Genomic DNA, 16,376 nt, shown 5'->3' with positions numbered 1-16,376 from the left:
AAAGGAGCAGGAAGATGTTTTGAATGGATAAAGTCTAGAAAGGGTTGTGCAATGTATGAAAAGGGAAGTGCAGACTGAAGGAGGGAGACAAAAGAGTATTGAAATATAGAACCCAGAAAGCAAACAGGGAGAGTGGATAAAAGGCAGAAAGAACTTGGTTGCAAAGAAAATTAAAGAACAAGATCATACAGAGCATGGTGATGTGAAAATTATAAAATTGAGAGGGTGAGAGGAGACTAGGGTTGAACGAGCAGCACATGGAATGGAAAGTAAATAAAATGAGGTGGTGTAAAAAGGAGAATTGGAACACTGTAAAGAAAGGGAGAAATGGGAAGTGGAGAGCATATTTAGACATTTCAAAGGATATGACTGATGTATTTGATTTTCAGTGAATTTTCTATGAATTGGTGAATAATATGTCTATATTTAATTCCACAGGACCAGGAGAAAGAGTATGTCGGATTTGCAACATTACCCAGCCAGGTTCATCGCAAGTCAGTCAAGAAAGGGTTTGATTTCACACTACTGGTGGCAGGTAAAGCAGTTTGTTACTGAGAGTTTGATCATTACCTTAGCAGTACACCTCAGTCAAATATGGTGCAGTGGTAAAACCAGGCACCCTGCTCTGGCAATGCCACATATCACACTTTGGCAATACCAGGTTCGTCAAATCAAATTCAACCATGCATTCTGCTCTGGTAACACCAGAGGTTCCATCATCATAACTGCAGACATGCCAATATGGTAATGACTATCGCTGTTACATTGCGCATATGTGACAAAAAACAGTGACCGTGTGCAGCATCGTTATCAACAGCTAGCCCAATAGCATCAGCTAGCAGTACACATGCACACCTGGCCCTAAATAAATTGGATCTGGATGAAAGGCCCTAAATGTTTATCAGCTCAAATCTGACCCACTTTTGTTGTTGTTGTTGCTTTCTTTCAGGAGAATCGGGCCTTGGGAAATCAACTCTGGTTAACAGCCTTTTCCTCACAGACCTGTACAAGGACAAGAAGTTCCTCAATACAGAAGGTAAGATTCAGGGCGACTGTTTTGTTGAACTAGTCTGACTGAACTTCAGTATTCACTGGAAATAGGAGACCCAGCATTTGACAAGATCAGCAGCCTTGAAAAATATCATTGCAGTTAAATATGGGAAACAGAAATATTATAGATCTTTGTTATCTCTCAAACTCTTTGGGTGATATTTTTTGGGAACAGTCCCACCACTGGCTGCGCTGAAGTAGCACTAGTTACCTTTTCTCCTGTCCTTTACACTGTCCCTCGGGCCTGGCCAAGCTCTGAGGATGTCAGTGATATGCAGTGTGCTGACAGTGGAAGCTGTTCCTCTAACATTACAATGATGATTCAATAAAAATCAGAGCAGTGTCATGTGACATCTCTGTCCGGTTGGCTCGTCACAGAACAAATGGACTGGAACCACTGAAGCTTGCTACTCAATACCATTTGCTTCTACAATCTGAAACAGGGGCACCATTTCATTTTAAAGTACATGTGGATTAATTTTGTGCTGAGCGAGGTGAGGAGTTATAGGGAAATGAGCATTTTTTGAGCACACAATGTCAGCATCAAGCTTTCTCAGGTAGGTTACAGTACAATAGATGCAGAATAAAGCTGTGTCCATTCTGCCCAATAACATACCTTAGTGCCAAGCTCAGAAGTGGTCCGACTACTGCATCAAGCTCTCCATTTGCACAGTAGCCATCACGTAGCTGCAGACTAAGATTGCCAGTATCATGTTGAATTAGTGTCAGTTTTGTGCACTGGCTCAAACGTTCAGGAATTGGGCGGAGAATTCCCAAGCCCATTTCATGTGGTAAGGGACAGTGGGGGAGTGGTGGGTGCGAGGAAGAGGGGTGGTCGGGGTAGTGTTTGCAGACAACAGAAAGAGGAAAATTTAATCTCCTGAGTCTAGACTGTATTTGGACCCCAGTCTCCATGTGTCAGTGTTTCACTTAAATACATCTGATATGGAATTAAGTGACTATCCTTCAAATCAAACAAAGATCAATTGTATGAGACTTTTTTTCAGAAAATAAGGACATTACATTTCATGGATTAAAGACTGTCCTCATCATTGAATTAATACAGTTTAACTGATGCACTAACCCACCTTCATTTTCTCTCCAGAGAGGATCACCCAGACTGTTGATATCACCAAACATTCAGTGGAAATTGAGGAGAAGGGAGTTCGACTTCGGCTCACAATTGTGGACACACCAGGATTTGGTGATGCCATCAATAACCATGAATGGTACAGAAAACCAGCTGTTCAGGATATAAGCTTTAATAGAATCATTCAAGGCTAGATGGAGCAAATGCTGATTTGAGTGTTCAAAGATTGCAAACTCCAGTGGGTAAAGGCATAGCCTGATGACTATACAAACTAGAAGGTTGCTTCCTGGTCTAAGTTAACCAATCTCACCTGGTACAGATATAGAGGGTACTGTGGTTGCCCTCTGGGAGAAGGAATCGGTCAAGATCCTTGATGCTGATCACTATCTACCGAGTACAAAGTGCACCTATGTGGGTACTGGTTGGGAACCAGATCAGGCTTCACTATAGTGCCTCCCATGTTGGGATAACCTGCTGAGGCTCACTGCCTATACCCCACGTGAAAGTTGGTTGCATAGTTGAGGCACTGGACAATTACTAGCATCTGTGGAACTATATCAAAACAAGAACCAGTGCTTTAAGGAGAGGAGGGTAGAAAGTTGCCATAACCTCCTAGGCCATAAAATAATGATTGCAGTTAGATGATATGGTGGTCCAGAGTGGTGTACGAATAACACTCCCATCCCCCACCTGTCCAGTTCCCAATCTGATTAATTCTTAACCTGGACTATTCTGTCAAATGAACTGTGGATGACCCACCTCTCTCACACTGTGCATTTGTCCTTTAAGATTCAAGAGACCTTTGAGAAAGTTCCTTGCCTATCTCCTAAAGCCAGGAGTAGACATCCTGTCCTTGTATCGTAGATTTGCTCAATGCTTCAGATGAAAAGAAATTTTAAGAAAATACTGAGAATTATATTGGAGCCATTAACAAATCAGACAATCGTGGGGCATTTTGTCAATGTGGCTACAGCTCAATAATGTGAAGATAGGATTTTATTTTTTTCTGCTGGGTAAAGTAGAACAATCGACCTATGGAGGAGCACGGAGAAGCCAAGTCTGTATCGAGTGCAAATTGAATAAGGAAGTTGGGAACAGCAGTGTCCCCTGGTTTTCTCACTGAGAGCAGGAGAAAATGGTGAATCTCACATACAACAAGGAGGGGAATTTCAGGCAACATGAGTGAAAGAGGGACAGAGAAACATAATGGGAGAACAACAGCTGAAAAGCAGATTGGCTTGCGAATTGACTCTATTGTATAATGCATGAAATTAAAACCCATGTTCATCCACTTGAATAATAAATACACTTTCGGAGATAAGAAGACATTGGAAGTGAGTTTCTGATACTGTCACTTCCCAGAGCAGGATTGAGGAGGACTCGGAGACAGACAGCGGCACATAAAAGAGCGGGAGAGAGGAGGACCTGGAGACAGACAGAAGCGTCTAAAAAAACGGGAGAGAGGAGGATATGGAGACAGACAGCAGCATCTAAAGGAGTAGGAGAGAAAAAGACCTGGAGGCAAGCAGCAGCATCTAAAAGAGCGTGAGAGAGGAGGACCCAGAGACACACAGCAACACTTAAAATAGCGGGAGAGAAGATGACCCAGAGACAGACAGCAGCATCTAAAGGGGAGGGAGAGAGGAGGACCCAGAGACAGACAGCAGCATCTAAAAAAGCAGGAGAGAGGAGGACCCAGAGACATACAGCAGCATCTAAAAAAGCGGGAGAGAGGAGGACCCAGAGACAGACAGCAGCACCCAAGAGCTATCCAATCCATGGCTCCAGAGCAAACTGACCACATTCTGAGAAAAATCAGTGTGAAGTCACAGGAAAAAGGTATTTGAGTGGTTGGTGAGTATTTTTCTCATTTATCTTTCAAAATTTGGATAATGTTAGTACTTGTATGGTTTTATTAGTATTAGTAAGACTTACGAACATTAGTAAAGCTTATTGGATTGGCTGGTGAATATTTCCTATTTATCTTAATTAGGGAATTTCAATCGGGATAAGTAGAACATTTATTGAAATAAGAATATAAGCATAAGCAGGAGTGGACACAATTAAAATTTAATTAGTAAAATCATTAATTAATTAAGCACTATAAAGGTGGCAGGGCAGTTGATGTGTGGTGGCTGCAGAATGTGGGAGCTTGTGGAAATAAGTGCAATCCAAAGCAAACACATCTGCAGTAAGTGCCTTCGGCTGGGGGAACTTTGGCTCAGAGTCAAGGAGATGGAGGCTGAGCTGCAGACACTGTGACACATCAGGGAGGGTGAAGTTACCTGGACACTTTGTTCCGGGAGGTAGTCACACCCCTTAGGATAGGTTCATTTGATTTGGTCCATGGTAAAGGACAGGAGGTTGTGAGTGCAAGTGAAGCAAGTTCAGGGATGGAGAAGGTAGAAATGGAGTAGCCTCAGCCCCTTCAATTGTCTAACAGGTTTGAGATTCTTGCAGCCTGTAAGAATGAAAGCAGGGGCTGTAAGATGGATGAGCGAACTGACCATGGAACCATGGTATAGAAAGCCATTCAAGCAGGGGGGAGTTAATAGAAATCTAATGGTAGTAGGGGACAGTATAGTCAGGGCTAGACACAGTTCTCTGCAATCAAGAGCATCAGTCCAGAAGGCTGTTGCCTGCCCTGTGCCAGGGTTCAGGACATCTGCTCTGGACTGGCGAGGAACTTGCAGTGGGAGGTGGGGGATCCAGTTTTTATAGTTCACATAGGTACCGACGTAGTTAGGACTAGTAAAAGAGGTTCTAGTTAGATAGTCTGAACAGCTGGGGCGGTTGGGGCCAGGATAATGTTCCAGCCTCCCGCAACTTTTTTATGTTTCTATGTCACCATGACCCAGAGCCATTAACCTTCGCCATCCTCAATGTTACAGTGCTTTTAGCACCCTATCCCTGATAATAAAACTGATTGTCATTGCCCTTCCCCTATGGAATAGTGACATGCCAGCCTTCTTCAAAAGCAAGGTGCTGTTAACATAACTCTATATAATGGGAGAAAAGTAATTGTTGTTTTCTTCCCCTCCCCCATGTTACTGAAGTGTACCTGTGGGACTTTCCAATGTGTAGCATTTTGTGAATTTTGTTTGCACTTTTTCTCAGCTGGAAACCAGTTGCAGATTACATAGACCAGCAGTTTGAGCAGTACTTCCGTGATGAGAGTGGCCTGAACAGGAAAAACATTATGGACAACCGAATTCACTGCTGCCTTTACTTCATTTCTCCTTTTGGCCATGGGTAAGCAGAGAGGTTTTTAACAGCAGGTCAAATATTGCTCTCTCACTGTTCCAGTTAATCCTGATACTCGCCAATTTGCTCCACAATTCAAACTGATTGGGAAGCTCAGTATGTGGAACTTGCCAAGGTTCCTGTGAATGTTATACCCTGCACAATGAGGTATATCAGTGCTGTGAAATGGATTGCTTTCTTATTTTAGCCACCCAAGGATACATTTTCTGAGAGTCCATAGCCACCAGGAATCTCATTTGACCAAATACCAATCAGTCACAGAAAGCATAGTGGGAGTGTTCTAAATTTGACAATGTGCCTGTTGTGTGTTTCAATGGAAGAAAAGCTACTTGGGCTGCATTTTCATCTGGATATGGAGGTGTGTTTTGGTGTAAGATTGGCCACACTTCGATTTTCTGTTGGAGGAAATCTGATTTTCCTCTGCATACCTGACCCCGCAGCATTTTCCACTGGCCTTTTTGCAGGTCAGGAGTGTCTCATGTGCAAAATGCACATGTGCCTCTGCTAACGTCAGGCTCCCCACTTTAAATGGGGTTGAAAACTGGATTTCCTCCCATGCAACATTTTCGTCTAGTGATGCAGGAAGCCCATTAAAAGCATGCCAGGTTTGAGAGTTCACAAAGAAAATTGAATGCCTGCTGGGGAGTCGGGAAGATTCTGATAAGTAAGTGTAAAATGTTTCCACACCTTCAAATGTCACTTTTAGGCACTTTATTGTAATGTGGATGTGTTTTTAATGCAGCGGTTCATCATAGGATCTGTCCTGCAAAGGTGAGCAGACCTTACCAGTATTGTGTGATTGTTCACAAGGTTACAATATTTCTCTAATGGCAAAAGTACTGTAATGCAGTGAAAAATGTTACAAAATGTCCTGTCAGTCTGTGCTGTTATCTTTTGAACTGTGATCTACATGGCGTGACAGCTCTTGCTTATTTGGAAAAAAAACTGCTTTTAACACTTAAAAATAATCTGACCACCCGTTCCTGTCCATTCATTGACAGGCACTCTGCTTTGAAATTTAAATAAGCACCATCTGCTCTTTGGATTTCAGAGAGTACTCTATTGTGTGGACATCTGTGGTCATTATGAATGCTTGTCTGAGTTTCAAGTGCTAATGGGTTTCAGCACAGTAGGTGTTCCATTCATCTGAGCATGAATGACAATTTTAAGAGGTTGTAATAATAGATTGTGCCTTTGATATGGTTCTGGTTTGTTGACACAAGCTAATAGGATTACAACTATTACCTTTTTCACATGGCAAAATGCATTGTTTTTTCTCAGTATCAATGATAGTGTATTTGATGGAGACTTTTATTAGATGGTGAGAGGTTAATTTTTTTTCCCAAAGAATATAAAATATTTCCATTGATATTACATGGAATCTGAGGACTGTGCATAGAGGATACTGAGTGAGTGGCTATGGATTGATACATGGAGGGGCATGAGGGGGCATCGGGTGGCAGAGGTGTGCTGGGGGTGAGGTAGTGACGAAGCTGAAGTTTAGAAGGCTTTTAAACAATGTTAAGAACTGTGCTGGTATCACCAAGAACCAAGGTAGGCCTTCTCACCAGCCCACCTCTGCACCTATACTCTTCCCACACTAGCTCGCAGCTCACAAACTGCAATGTGAACCCAAATCCTGTGGGAAAAGATAAACTCACTTGGGAGTGCTGTTTGTGAGCTGCAAAATGCAAAAATGCAAAACGCACTCTCAAGAGGAAAATCTAGCCCAAGAATGTCCTGAAAACCTGATGATCTCAATCCTGAACTTTATTTTTTTAATTTTTTTAAGAAAATCATGCTTTGCTTTCTGATAATTCTAAGTTGTGAATGATCAAGGATGAACATCAAGCTGCCTGTTAGTAAAAAAGGATAGATGATCATTTATGACATACTACTTAACATTGTCACAGGGATATGCTCCCAACTCTCTGACTGGCCCTGCAGTCCAGCAGCAAATTTACTCTCTTGTGTAGCCTGCAAGCACTCCCAGGTCAGGTATCACATAACCTCATTATAAAGTGTAGCACTCATGTGCAGGAAGTAAAAGTATTTGCAGTGGACCCGGGCCAGTTCATTGCTAGAGAAAAATCCTGTGAAGTTTCTCTCCCTCCCATGACAAACTAAGCAAAGTTAGAGAATGCCTTTCTGCCCTCACTACCTGCATTTTACATTCTAACCCATTTACCCCCCTCGGTCCTATATGATATCTCTGTTGTCCATGTAGATAGAGAACTCTTGTGTTCCTCCTAGTGTTGGCTTATCTTTAACCTTGTCAGTCCCATTTCCAACAGAGGTCCATTTGTTTCTTCAATGTTTTACTCAGAGCAGCAATAACTGTTTTATCTGAGTCCATTCCGCACATGAACAGGTTTATGTAACAAAAAAATTGTTCTAATCACATCTCTTTCAAGTTCATTCATTTCACATATTGATGTGCCCTTTGGTTCTGTGGTTATGGTTGGAGTCGAGTTCAGCTCCATTATCCATTCCCCAATCAGATAGCCAGTTGGCATTTATTGCCTGTGAATGGATGTGTGAATTACTGAGGGTCTAACATTCTTATGGAACTGTACTCCAGCATGAGTAGAAGCAAAAATTGGAAGAAACAAACTACAGAAAGAACTGGAACACCTATCAGGATAGCAACTGGATTGAGATTAAGAGCCAGTTGAGGCAAAGGAATGCTTTTGAAAATTTGCTGAGACCATGAAACTATTAAGGCCGCATTTCTGAATGTGCATGCCTAGTCTGCTTGCCCTACATCCTGTGAATTGTAGGTGTGCTTGCCATGATTAGTGGATGTAATGTGCCGGTGACTTACCAACTTGTGTGACTGGTGACTGCAGCTCCCTGTCAGCAATGCATTGTTACAAGTTTCAGGTCTATACTAGATCTCTCAGACTCAGCATCACCAGTCTCTCCTATAAGGGGGCCCCGTTGTCCCTGATGATCAAGGGTTTACATTTACTGACCGATATTGAGTTGTATCATAGCTTGACCTGAAGGTCATAAGAACGGAACTGCTCGGTGTCTGAACTGGATCATTCAATCTCACACCTGTTCTCATGAGCGTTTCTCCAATCTTCCAGAAGCCGGACTCATATAATTTATGGTTAGTGTCATGACCATGTAAAAAGACGTTCCCTTAAAGTGTTCCGTGAGCTAATAATTTTTGTGTGTGTGCGTAGCCCCCTTTGGTTCAATTTAAAAATAACCCAGCAGACAAGTTTTAGTCTTAAACAAGATAAAGGTTAATTTATTACAAAAAGGACTGCTGAAAGTTACTTGGGAAAAGTGATAAAGTTATTAACTAAAATACGAATACAAAAATTAAAAGCAGATAAAGATAGAAAGATACTTTAAAGATGAGATTTCAAATCAGTCTCTGTGAGATATTGTTGCGGGCCTATGTTTGAATTCCTTCTTTACGAAGTGAAGGGGTTGAATTTTTTTCTATTATTCGATCACAGGATATGGGCATCACTGGCTGGGCCAACACTTATTGTCCATCTCTAACTGGCCTTGAGAAGGTGATGGTGAGCTGCCTTCTTGAACCGCTGCAGTCCATGTGGTGTAGGTACACCCACAGTGCTGTTAGGAAGGGAGTTCCCGGATTGTGACCCAGTGACAGGGAAGGAACAATGATATGTTTCCAAGTCAGAATGGTGTGTAGCTTGGAAGGGAACTTACAAGGGGCGGTGTTCCCATAAATCTACTGCCCTTGTCCTTCTAGATGGTAGTGGTCGGGGGTTTGGAAGGTGCTGTCTAAGGAGCCTTGGTGAATTCAGGCAGTGCATCTTGTAGGTGGTACACACTGCTGATACTGTGCGTCGGTGGTGGAGGGAGTGAATGTTTGTGGATGGGGTGACAATCAAGCCAACCAATCTAGGCAGATGAAGAGCATTCTGTCATACTCCTGACTTGTGCCTTGTAGATGGTGGACAGGCTTTGGGGAGTCAAGAGGTGAGTTACTTGCTGCAGGATTCCTAGCCTCTGACCTGCTCTTGTAGCTACAGTATTTATATCATTAATCCAGTTCAGATTCTGGCCAACGGTAACCCCAAGATGTTGATAGTGGAGCGATTCAGCCTGACAGTCAATGGTAATGACATTGAATGTCAAGGGAAGTTGGTTAGATTCTTTCTTGTTGGAGATGGTCATCACCAGGCACTTATGACATATGCATCACACTTGCTATTTGTCAGCCCAAGCCTGGATATTGTCCAGGTCTTGTTGCAACTTGAGATTCTGTTTAGCAGCTGCAATGGCTTCTGCAATCGACCATTTGCAGTTTTGCCTTTTTCAGGTGGACTCACCAGGTCAGCAGGTTTTTGGGAGAAAAAGGTTTCTTGTTTTCACTAGATTTGCAGTTACGGCACTTGAAGATTGCCTGGACTCTTGCAGCAGAACAGCAGTTGATTTATTAATATGTTTATCTTTGACTCCTGGTAGGAGAGAGAAAACCCACCTGATGTCTGAGTTCTTCCTGGGGTTTCCTGGTTGTTTCCGCTGAGAGTTGTGTGCTGCTATTGTCTCTCACATTGACACTCAAGATGGCTTCTTATAGCCTCCATTATATAGTTCAAAAACACAAAAATGACTGCTATATTAATTTTCAAGGAGTCATTGTTTCACCAGGCAAAGAAGTTAATTAAAAACAAAAAGCTAAAAGCTACTGCAGATGCTGGAAATCCAAAACAAAAACAGAATTACCTGGAAAAACTCAGCAGGTCTGGCAGCATCGGCGGAGAAGAAATCAGTTAACGTTTCAAGTCCTCATGACCCTGTTCTGCCGAAGGGTCATGAGGACTTGAAACGTTAACTGATTTCTTCTCCACCGATGCTGCCAGACCTGCTGAGTTTAAAGAAGTTAATTATGTTGTGGTCCTTTGAAGTCCACTCCTGTTTCCTGTTCTCTTGGAAGCCATGGGATGTTCACACCTTTTTAGGGGATACAATGGACATCCCTGGAGGAGTCTTTTGTATTTGTTAATTCATAGCCAGCTCCAGAGATAAGAGTCTGAGGGTTTAAACAAACACAGAAAGGCGCCGTGTTGACTATCCATATTTCCATTTTGAGAGAGCCTTTTAAGCTCAATGTAAAGGTTTAAAAAACGGAACTGTACCTTTAAAACCTTAAAGCCTATAATATCATAATTACACATTCGTGACACTAGACTCGTCCAATTGTAAAGAAATCAACTGATTGATTTGACAAAGAATATGTGAATAAATGGAACAAACATTTCATATTCTTCATAACAGAAAATAGTAAAGCTATTCCTCTTAAAGATAGTGGCCGGGATTTTCCGGCCCTGCACAGCAGGTCCCACCACGGCGGATGCAACGAGTCAGCCAAAAGTCCGTGGATTTCAGCAGGACTAGGAGATCCCGCCGGCGGGAGGGGCTGGAAAATTCCGGCCAGTGTCTTCACAGCCTCAGGAAATCCCAAAGCATTTTACAGCCAGTGAAGTACTTTCGAAGTATTTTCAGTATTGCCATGTAGAGAAAAGTTAGCTGTCTACACTTCACTCAGAACTAGCTGATGCTAAACTGAGGAAGGGAATTTTTACGGGTCTGACTTTCAATCCAGATTACTTCAGACTCTGTGGTCCCAATATTTGCGGGGAGGAAGGCTGCAAGGAAGGTGATAGTAGGGTGGAGATAAAACCTGGGGACGCGGAAGTCCTGCAAATTTAACAGCAGCATCTAATTATCACTTTTTTCTTCTGTTTCCTGCTCAGCAGCTGGACAGAGTGACAGGCTGGTCAGCAGCCTGGAGGGAAAGCCAGTGGCAGGAGACCACAGCTGGGGACCTGTGGGGAAATGATCAATTGTTCCCTGCAATCAGTAAAGATCGAGGCATGCTGGGGTTGAGTGAGGGGGCGGGGGGCCGGAGCCCAGGAACTGGAAGGGATGGAGTAAAAAGTCATAGCTTAGGGTGGGGTTGAGGGGGCGGGGAGGGGGGAAAAGGAGCTTTGTCGATTGTGGGCAGGAGGCTCGAGAACAGGGGACAGCAGGTCTTCAGCCAGACTCTTCCATCTCTGTTTATTTCCTAAGCCGTAGGGAAGCCATCCAGCAATTATTGAATCCAATTTAAATATCGGAGACACACACACACACACACACACACACACGCATACACATCCCCGCACCACTCCACCCACCACCCCCCCCACCCCCCTCTCCCCCGGGGGATACACACTCCTAATTGACAATCGTTGTGCCAATCAGCAAGTGCTCTTCAGTAAAGTCATCCATTCAGGAGGTAGTGGGCAGTAGATCTCCAGCTTCGACCTCTCTGCAGCTACATTGCTGCGTCTTGCCCTCTTACTTTGCAGGCCATGTCACTGCCTTCTGGATGCTCTACAGTGCTCACTGCCTCTCTCCTGGTACACGCCTCACTCTGCCTGGTTTTCGACCTCCTCCTGATAACCGAACCCCTTGTAGCTTTGCTCGCCAGCTCCCTGACTGCACCCGTGATTGAGCGGCTCATGAGAGTTGCGGTCAGAAGGATGGCAAGCGAAGCAACAAGGAGTTCATCAATCGGGAGGAGGTCGGGAAGCAGCAGGAGAGAGGCGCCGAGTACTGGTGAGTGGGAGGGACCCTACTGAGGAGCAGGAGAGAGGCAGCCATTATTGGGGAGCGGTAGTAGTAAGGATGGCCCAGGGAAGGAAAGGAACTCGGGCAGCAAGAGGGTATCTTCTCATCTTACGTTATATGTTCATTTCTTGTGTTTATATGTTCATTTTTATGGGTTTGGATCCATTTGTATCTGCCACTTTTTCAGCTCATGCTCTTAGTTGGTGACCATGTAGGTTTCCTTGCCATTATCCATTCCTAACAGGGTCCGCACTGAGAGCTGGTGAGTCTGGTGAGTGAAGGAGTTTTAAGGGTTAATTTATATCTGAAGTCTAGTTTTTTTCTATTTTTTCTTTAATCTTGCAGTTAACTAAAAATTACTCCTTAAATTAAATGAAGTTCCGTTTTATTTCAGCTTAAAACGGTTATACAAGCTCACTGAGAGCAGCTGTAGCTAGTTAATTATGTAAATAGTTTAAACTTTTTTTCAGAAGCTTGGACCTGTTGATTTTCAGGAAGTATAAAAACAGGCCTTCCTCAGTGCCACTTCATCCGCACTGAGTGTAAAAGTGGGAGATGGTGAGTGAGGCAGTTCGGTGAGGGAGGTGTTCCTTTCTTTTTTTTTTAACCTTTTTTCAGCCTCCAGTAGTTGGTTCTCGCTTCAGTACAGGGGAAGAAGCTGAGTGGTGAGTAACTGGTAAGTTATTCTATTTAATCTAATTGTAACAAAAAGTTTTCAAAGTTATGGTATGGCAGGTCATCTTGGCCCAGTGCAATGCATATCCTGCGGTATGTGGGAAGTCACGGATGCACCATGTGTCCTAGATGAACACATCTGCCAGAAGTGTTACCGGCTGCAGAAGATTGAGCTCCGGGTTTCAGAACTTGAGTGGCAGCTGGATTCAGTGAGAACTATGTGGATAGCACATTTAGGGAGGTGGTCACACCACAGGTTAGGAGCGTGTAGGCAGAGAGGGAATGGGTGACTGCCAGGCAGTCTAAGAGAACCAGGCAGGTAATGCAGGAGTTTCTTGAGTCTATCTTGTTTGCTAATTTGTTTTCCATTTTGGATACTGGTGAGGGCAATGGTTCCTTGGGTAGTGCAGCTATAGCAAAGTCCGTGGCACCAAGGGTGACTCTGCTGCACAGGAGGGGAGGAAAAAGAGTGGAAGAGCAATAGTGACAGAGGATTCCATAGTCAGGGGATCAGACAGGCATTTCTGCGGGTGTAAGCGTGACTCCAAGATGGTGTGTTGTCTCCTTGGTGCCAGAGTCAAGGGTATCATGGAGCGGCTGCAGGACATCCTTCTGGAGGAGGGTGAACAGCCAGAGATTGTGGTCCACATTGGTACCAATGACACAGGTAGGAAGGGTGATAAGGTCAGCAGATTTTAGGGAGTTAGGGAGGAAATTAAAAAGCAGGACTTCAAGAGCAGTGATTTCAGGATTACTCCCAGTGCCATGTGCTAGTGAGCACAGGAACAGGAGGATTGATTGATGGAACACATAGCTGGAGAATTGGTGTAGGAGGGAGGGCATCAGATTTTTGAGGCATTGGGGCCAGTTCTGGGGCAGGCGGGACCTTTACAAGATGGGCCAGTTACACTTTAACAGAACCGTGACACACATCCTGGCAGGGAGATTTGCTATTGATGTTGGGGAGGGTTTAAACTAGCTTGTCAGGGGGTGGGAACCTGAGGGGTAGCTCAAATTGGAAGGAAATAAAGCTGGTAACAGAAAGTGGAAAAGTAGCAAGCAAAATTAGAAGGCAGGCTGAACAAAGGCGAGCACCAACTGGGCTTAGAATGCAGAACAATGTCAAACAGACAAAGTTAAGGACGCTCTATCTGAATGCACGCAGCATTCGCAACAAGATAGATTATTTAAAGGCACAGCAGAGATAAATGGGTGTGATCTAATTGCCATTAGGGAAACATGGCTACAGGGTGATCAGGACTGGGAACTGAATATTCAAGGATAATCAACATTTAGGAAGGATAGGCAAAAACCGTGGCTAATAAATGAAGTCAAGAATTGTATAAGATTAAAAGAAAAGGCCTATAAAGTTGCCAGAAATAGTAGTAAACCTGAGGATTGGGAGGATTTTAGTGTACAGCTAAGAAAAGGGAAAATTGATTAATGTAAACTAACAAAACCATAAAACAGACTGTAAAAGCTTCAATATGTATGTAAAAAGGAAAATCTTTGGCTAAGACAAACATGGGTCCTTTACAGGCAGTCAATAGAGCTTATAATGGGGAATAGAGAAATCACAGAATCTTTACAGTGCAGAAGGAGGTCATTCGGCCCATCAAGTCTACACCGGCTCTCCAAAACAAAAACATTCCACCTAGTCCCACTACCCTGCCTTATCCCTGTAACCCTTACACATTCTTTCTTTTCAGATAGCAATCCAATTGCCTTTTGAAAACCTCGATTGAACCTGCCTCCACCATCCTCCGAGGAAGTTTGTTCCAGGCTCCAACCACCTTCTGAGTGAAAAATATTTTCCTCACATCACATTTACTCCTTTTGCCAATTATTTTGAATCTGTGCCCTCTAGTTCTTGATGCTGTCTTGAGTGGGAACAGTTTCTCCCTATTTACCCTGTCCATACTCCTCAGGATCTTGAATACCTCTATCAAGTCTTCTCTCAGCCTTCTTTTCTCCAAGGAAAACAGACCCAACCCCTCCAATCTATCCTCATAGCTACAGTTCTTTAGCTCTGGAATCATTCTTGTGAATCTCCTCTGCACTCTCTTCAATGTCTTCACATCCTTCCTCAAGTATGGTGCCCAGAACTGGATGTAGTACTCCAGATGAGAATGGCAGAAAAGCTAAATGATTACTTTGTGTGTGTCTACACTGAGGAAGATGCAAGAAATCTCCCAGAATTCGGCACCCAAGGGACTAGGGAGAATGAGGAGTTGAAGGAAATTATTATTATTAAGAATGTTGTATTGGAGAAATTTATGGGACTGAAGGTTGATATGTCCCTGTGACCATTCTACGTCCTAGAGTGTTGAAAGAAGTAGCTATGGAGATAGTGGATGCATTGGTGATCATCTTCCAAAATTCTATAGATTCTAGAACGGTTCCTGCAGATTGGAAGGTGGCAAATGTCACCCCACTGTTTAGAAAGGGAGGGGGAGAGGAAAAAGGGAACTACAGACCTGCTAGCCTTAAATCAGTAGCAGGGAAAATGCTGGAATCTATTCTAAAGGACATGATAAATGGGTACTTAGATAATAATGATCTGATTGGGCATAGTCAACATGGATTTATGAATGGGGAATCATGTTTGACGAACCTGTTTGAGATTTTTAAGGATGTGGCAGGCTGTAACTAGTGAGGTCCAAAAGGATTGGTACTTGGGCCCCAGCTGTTCACAATATATGTCAATGATTTGGATATGGGGCCCATGGCTGGGATTTTCCAGCCCATATCGGGACACACCGCTGGGGATGCAGCAGGCTAGCCAAATGTCCACTGACTTTCGGCAGGACCGGAAGATCCTGGGGGTGGATGGGGCTGGAAAACCCCAGCCCAAGTGTAATATTTCCAAACTTGCAGATGACACAAAGCTAGGTGGGAATGTGTGTTGTAAGGAAGATGCTCCTATGTTCCTATGTCCTATTTTCCTATGTTATCAGAGAATGTGCGGTATTTCCTAATCAATTCCAAGAAGGTGTAAGGAACGCTACCACTGAGTTATGACTGACACTATGGGCAAAATCGTCCCAGATTTGCACCAAGTATGGTAGCGGGTGAGAAAAAGAACGTTTTACCTGCTGGCCAGAATGACGGATTTTCACACAGTAGCATCCAGTCCCGCCTTCTTAATCATCCATCCCCAGAAGCACACCATTTCGCTGGCGGCCAGCCTTAGATTCGCCCACCACACTGTCACTCAGCGCTTCCTCAGACCAGGCACCATATTTAAAGTGGTGCTGCATGCACACCTCTGTGTTCTTAGCCCAAGACTGCTGCGCAGATGATGTGGCCCCAAAAGGCAAGAAGACTGAAGCCCCCTGATTCAGTGACGCATCTCTGGAATGCCTTTTGGACACCATAGAGGCCCATGTGATGTCCTTTACCCCCGCTCTGGGCACAGGTAGGGCACCCATAGAGAGGAGGACTAGCACCTCGACACCCTGGGGCCATCCACCCAGGTGATTCTGGGAGTGCCCAGCCCATCCGAATCCCCTCTTCCTGTGACCCCAGCAGCTCCAGCTCCACAGACTGAGGAGGGTACCACAGCCACACAGCAGGACCCCGAAAGCAGGCCAGGGCCCTCCAGGTCTCAGTCCTCCAGAGGATGCCCATCAAGGTCGTCACAGACAGGGCATCACAGTGAGCAGGCTGCCTCCACCTCCGCCTCCGCTGT

General features: G+C 44.1%; 1 protein-coding gene across 1 annotated transcript in view; it reads left to right on the top strand.

Annotated features, from left to right (window-relative positions):
* The window catches only part of LOC144684558 (septin-5-like), an 89,027-nt gene that overhangs the window by 14,026 nt on the left and 58,625 nt on the right, over positions 1-16,376 (top strand). The window contains exons 3-6 of the mRNA XM_078548476.1: positions 439-535; positions 950-1,036; positions 2,156-2,279; positions 5,258-5,392. Coding sequence (XP_078404602.1) covers positions 439-535; positions 950-1,036; positions 2,156-2,279; positions 5,258-5,392 — 443 coding nt within the window. The remainder of the gene's footprint in view (positions 1-438; positions 536-949; positions 1,037-2,155; positions 2,280-5,257; positions 5,393-16,376) is intronic.

The sequence above is a fragment of the Cetorhinus maximus genome, chromosome 9, assembly GCF_964194155.1.
Source record: "Cetorhinus maximus chromosome 9, sCetMax3.hap1.1, whole genome shotgun sequence".
Lineage (NCBI taxonomy): Eukaryota > Metazoa > Chordata > Chondrichthyes > Lamniformes > Cetorhinidae > Cetorhinus > Cetorhinus maximus.
Note: the sequence above shows the minus strand (reverse complement) of the source record. Positions and strands in the feature narration are given on the sequence as shown.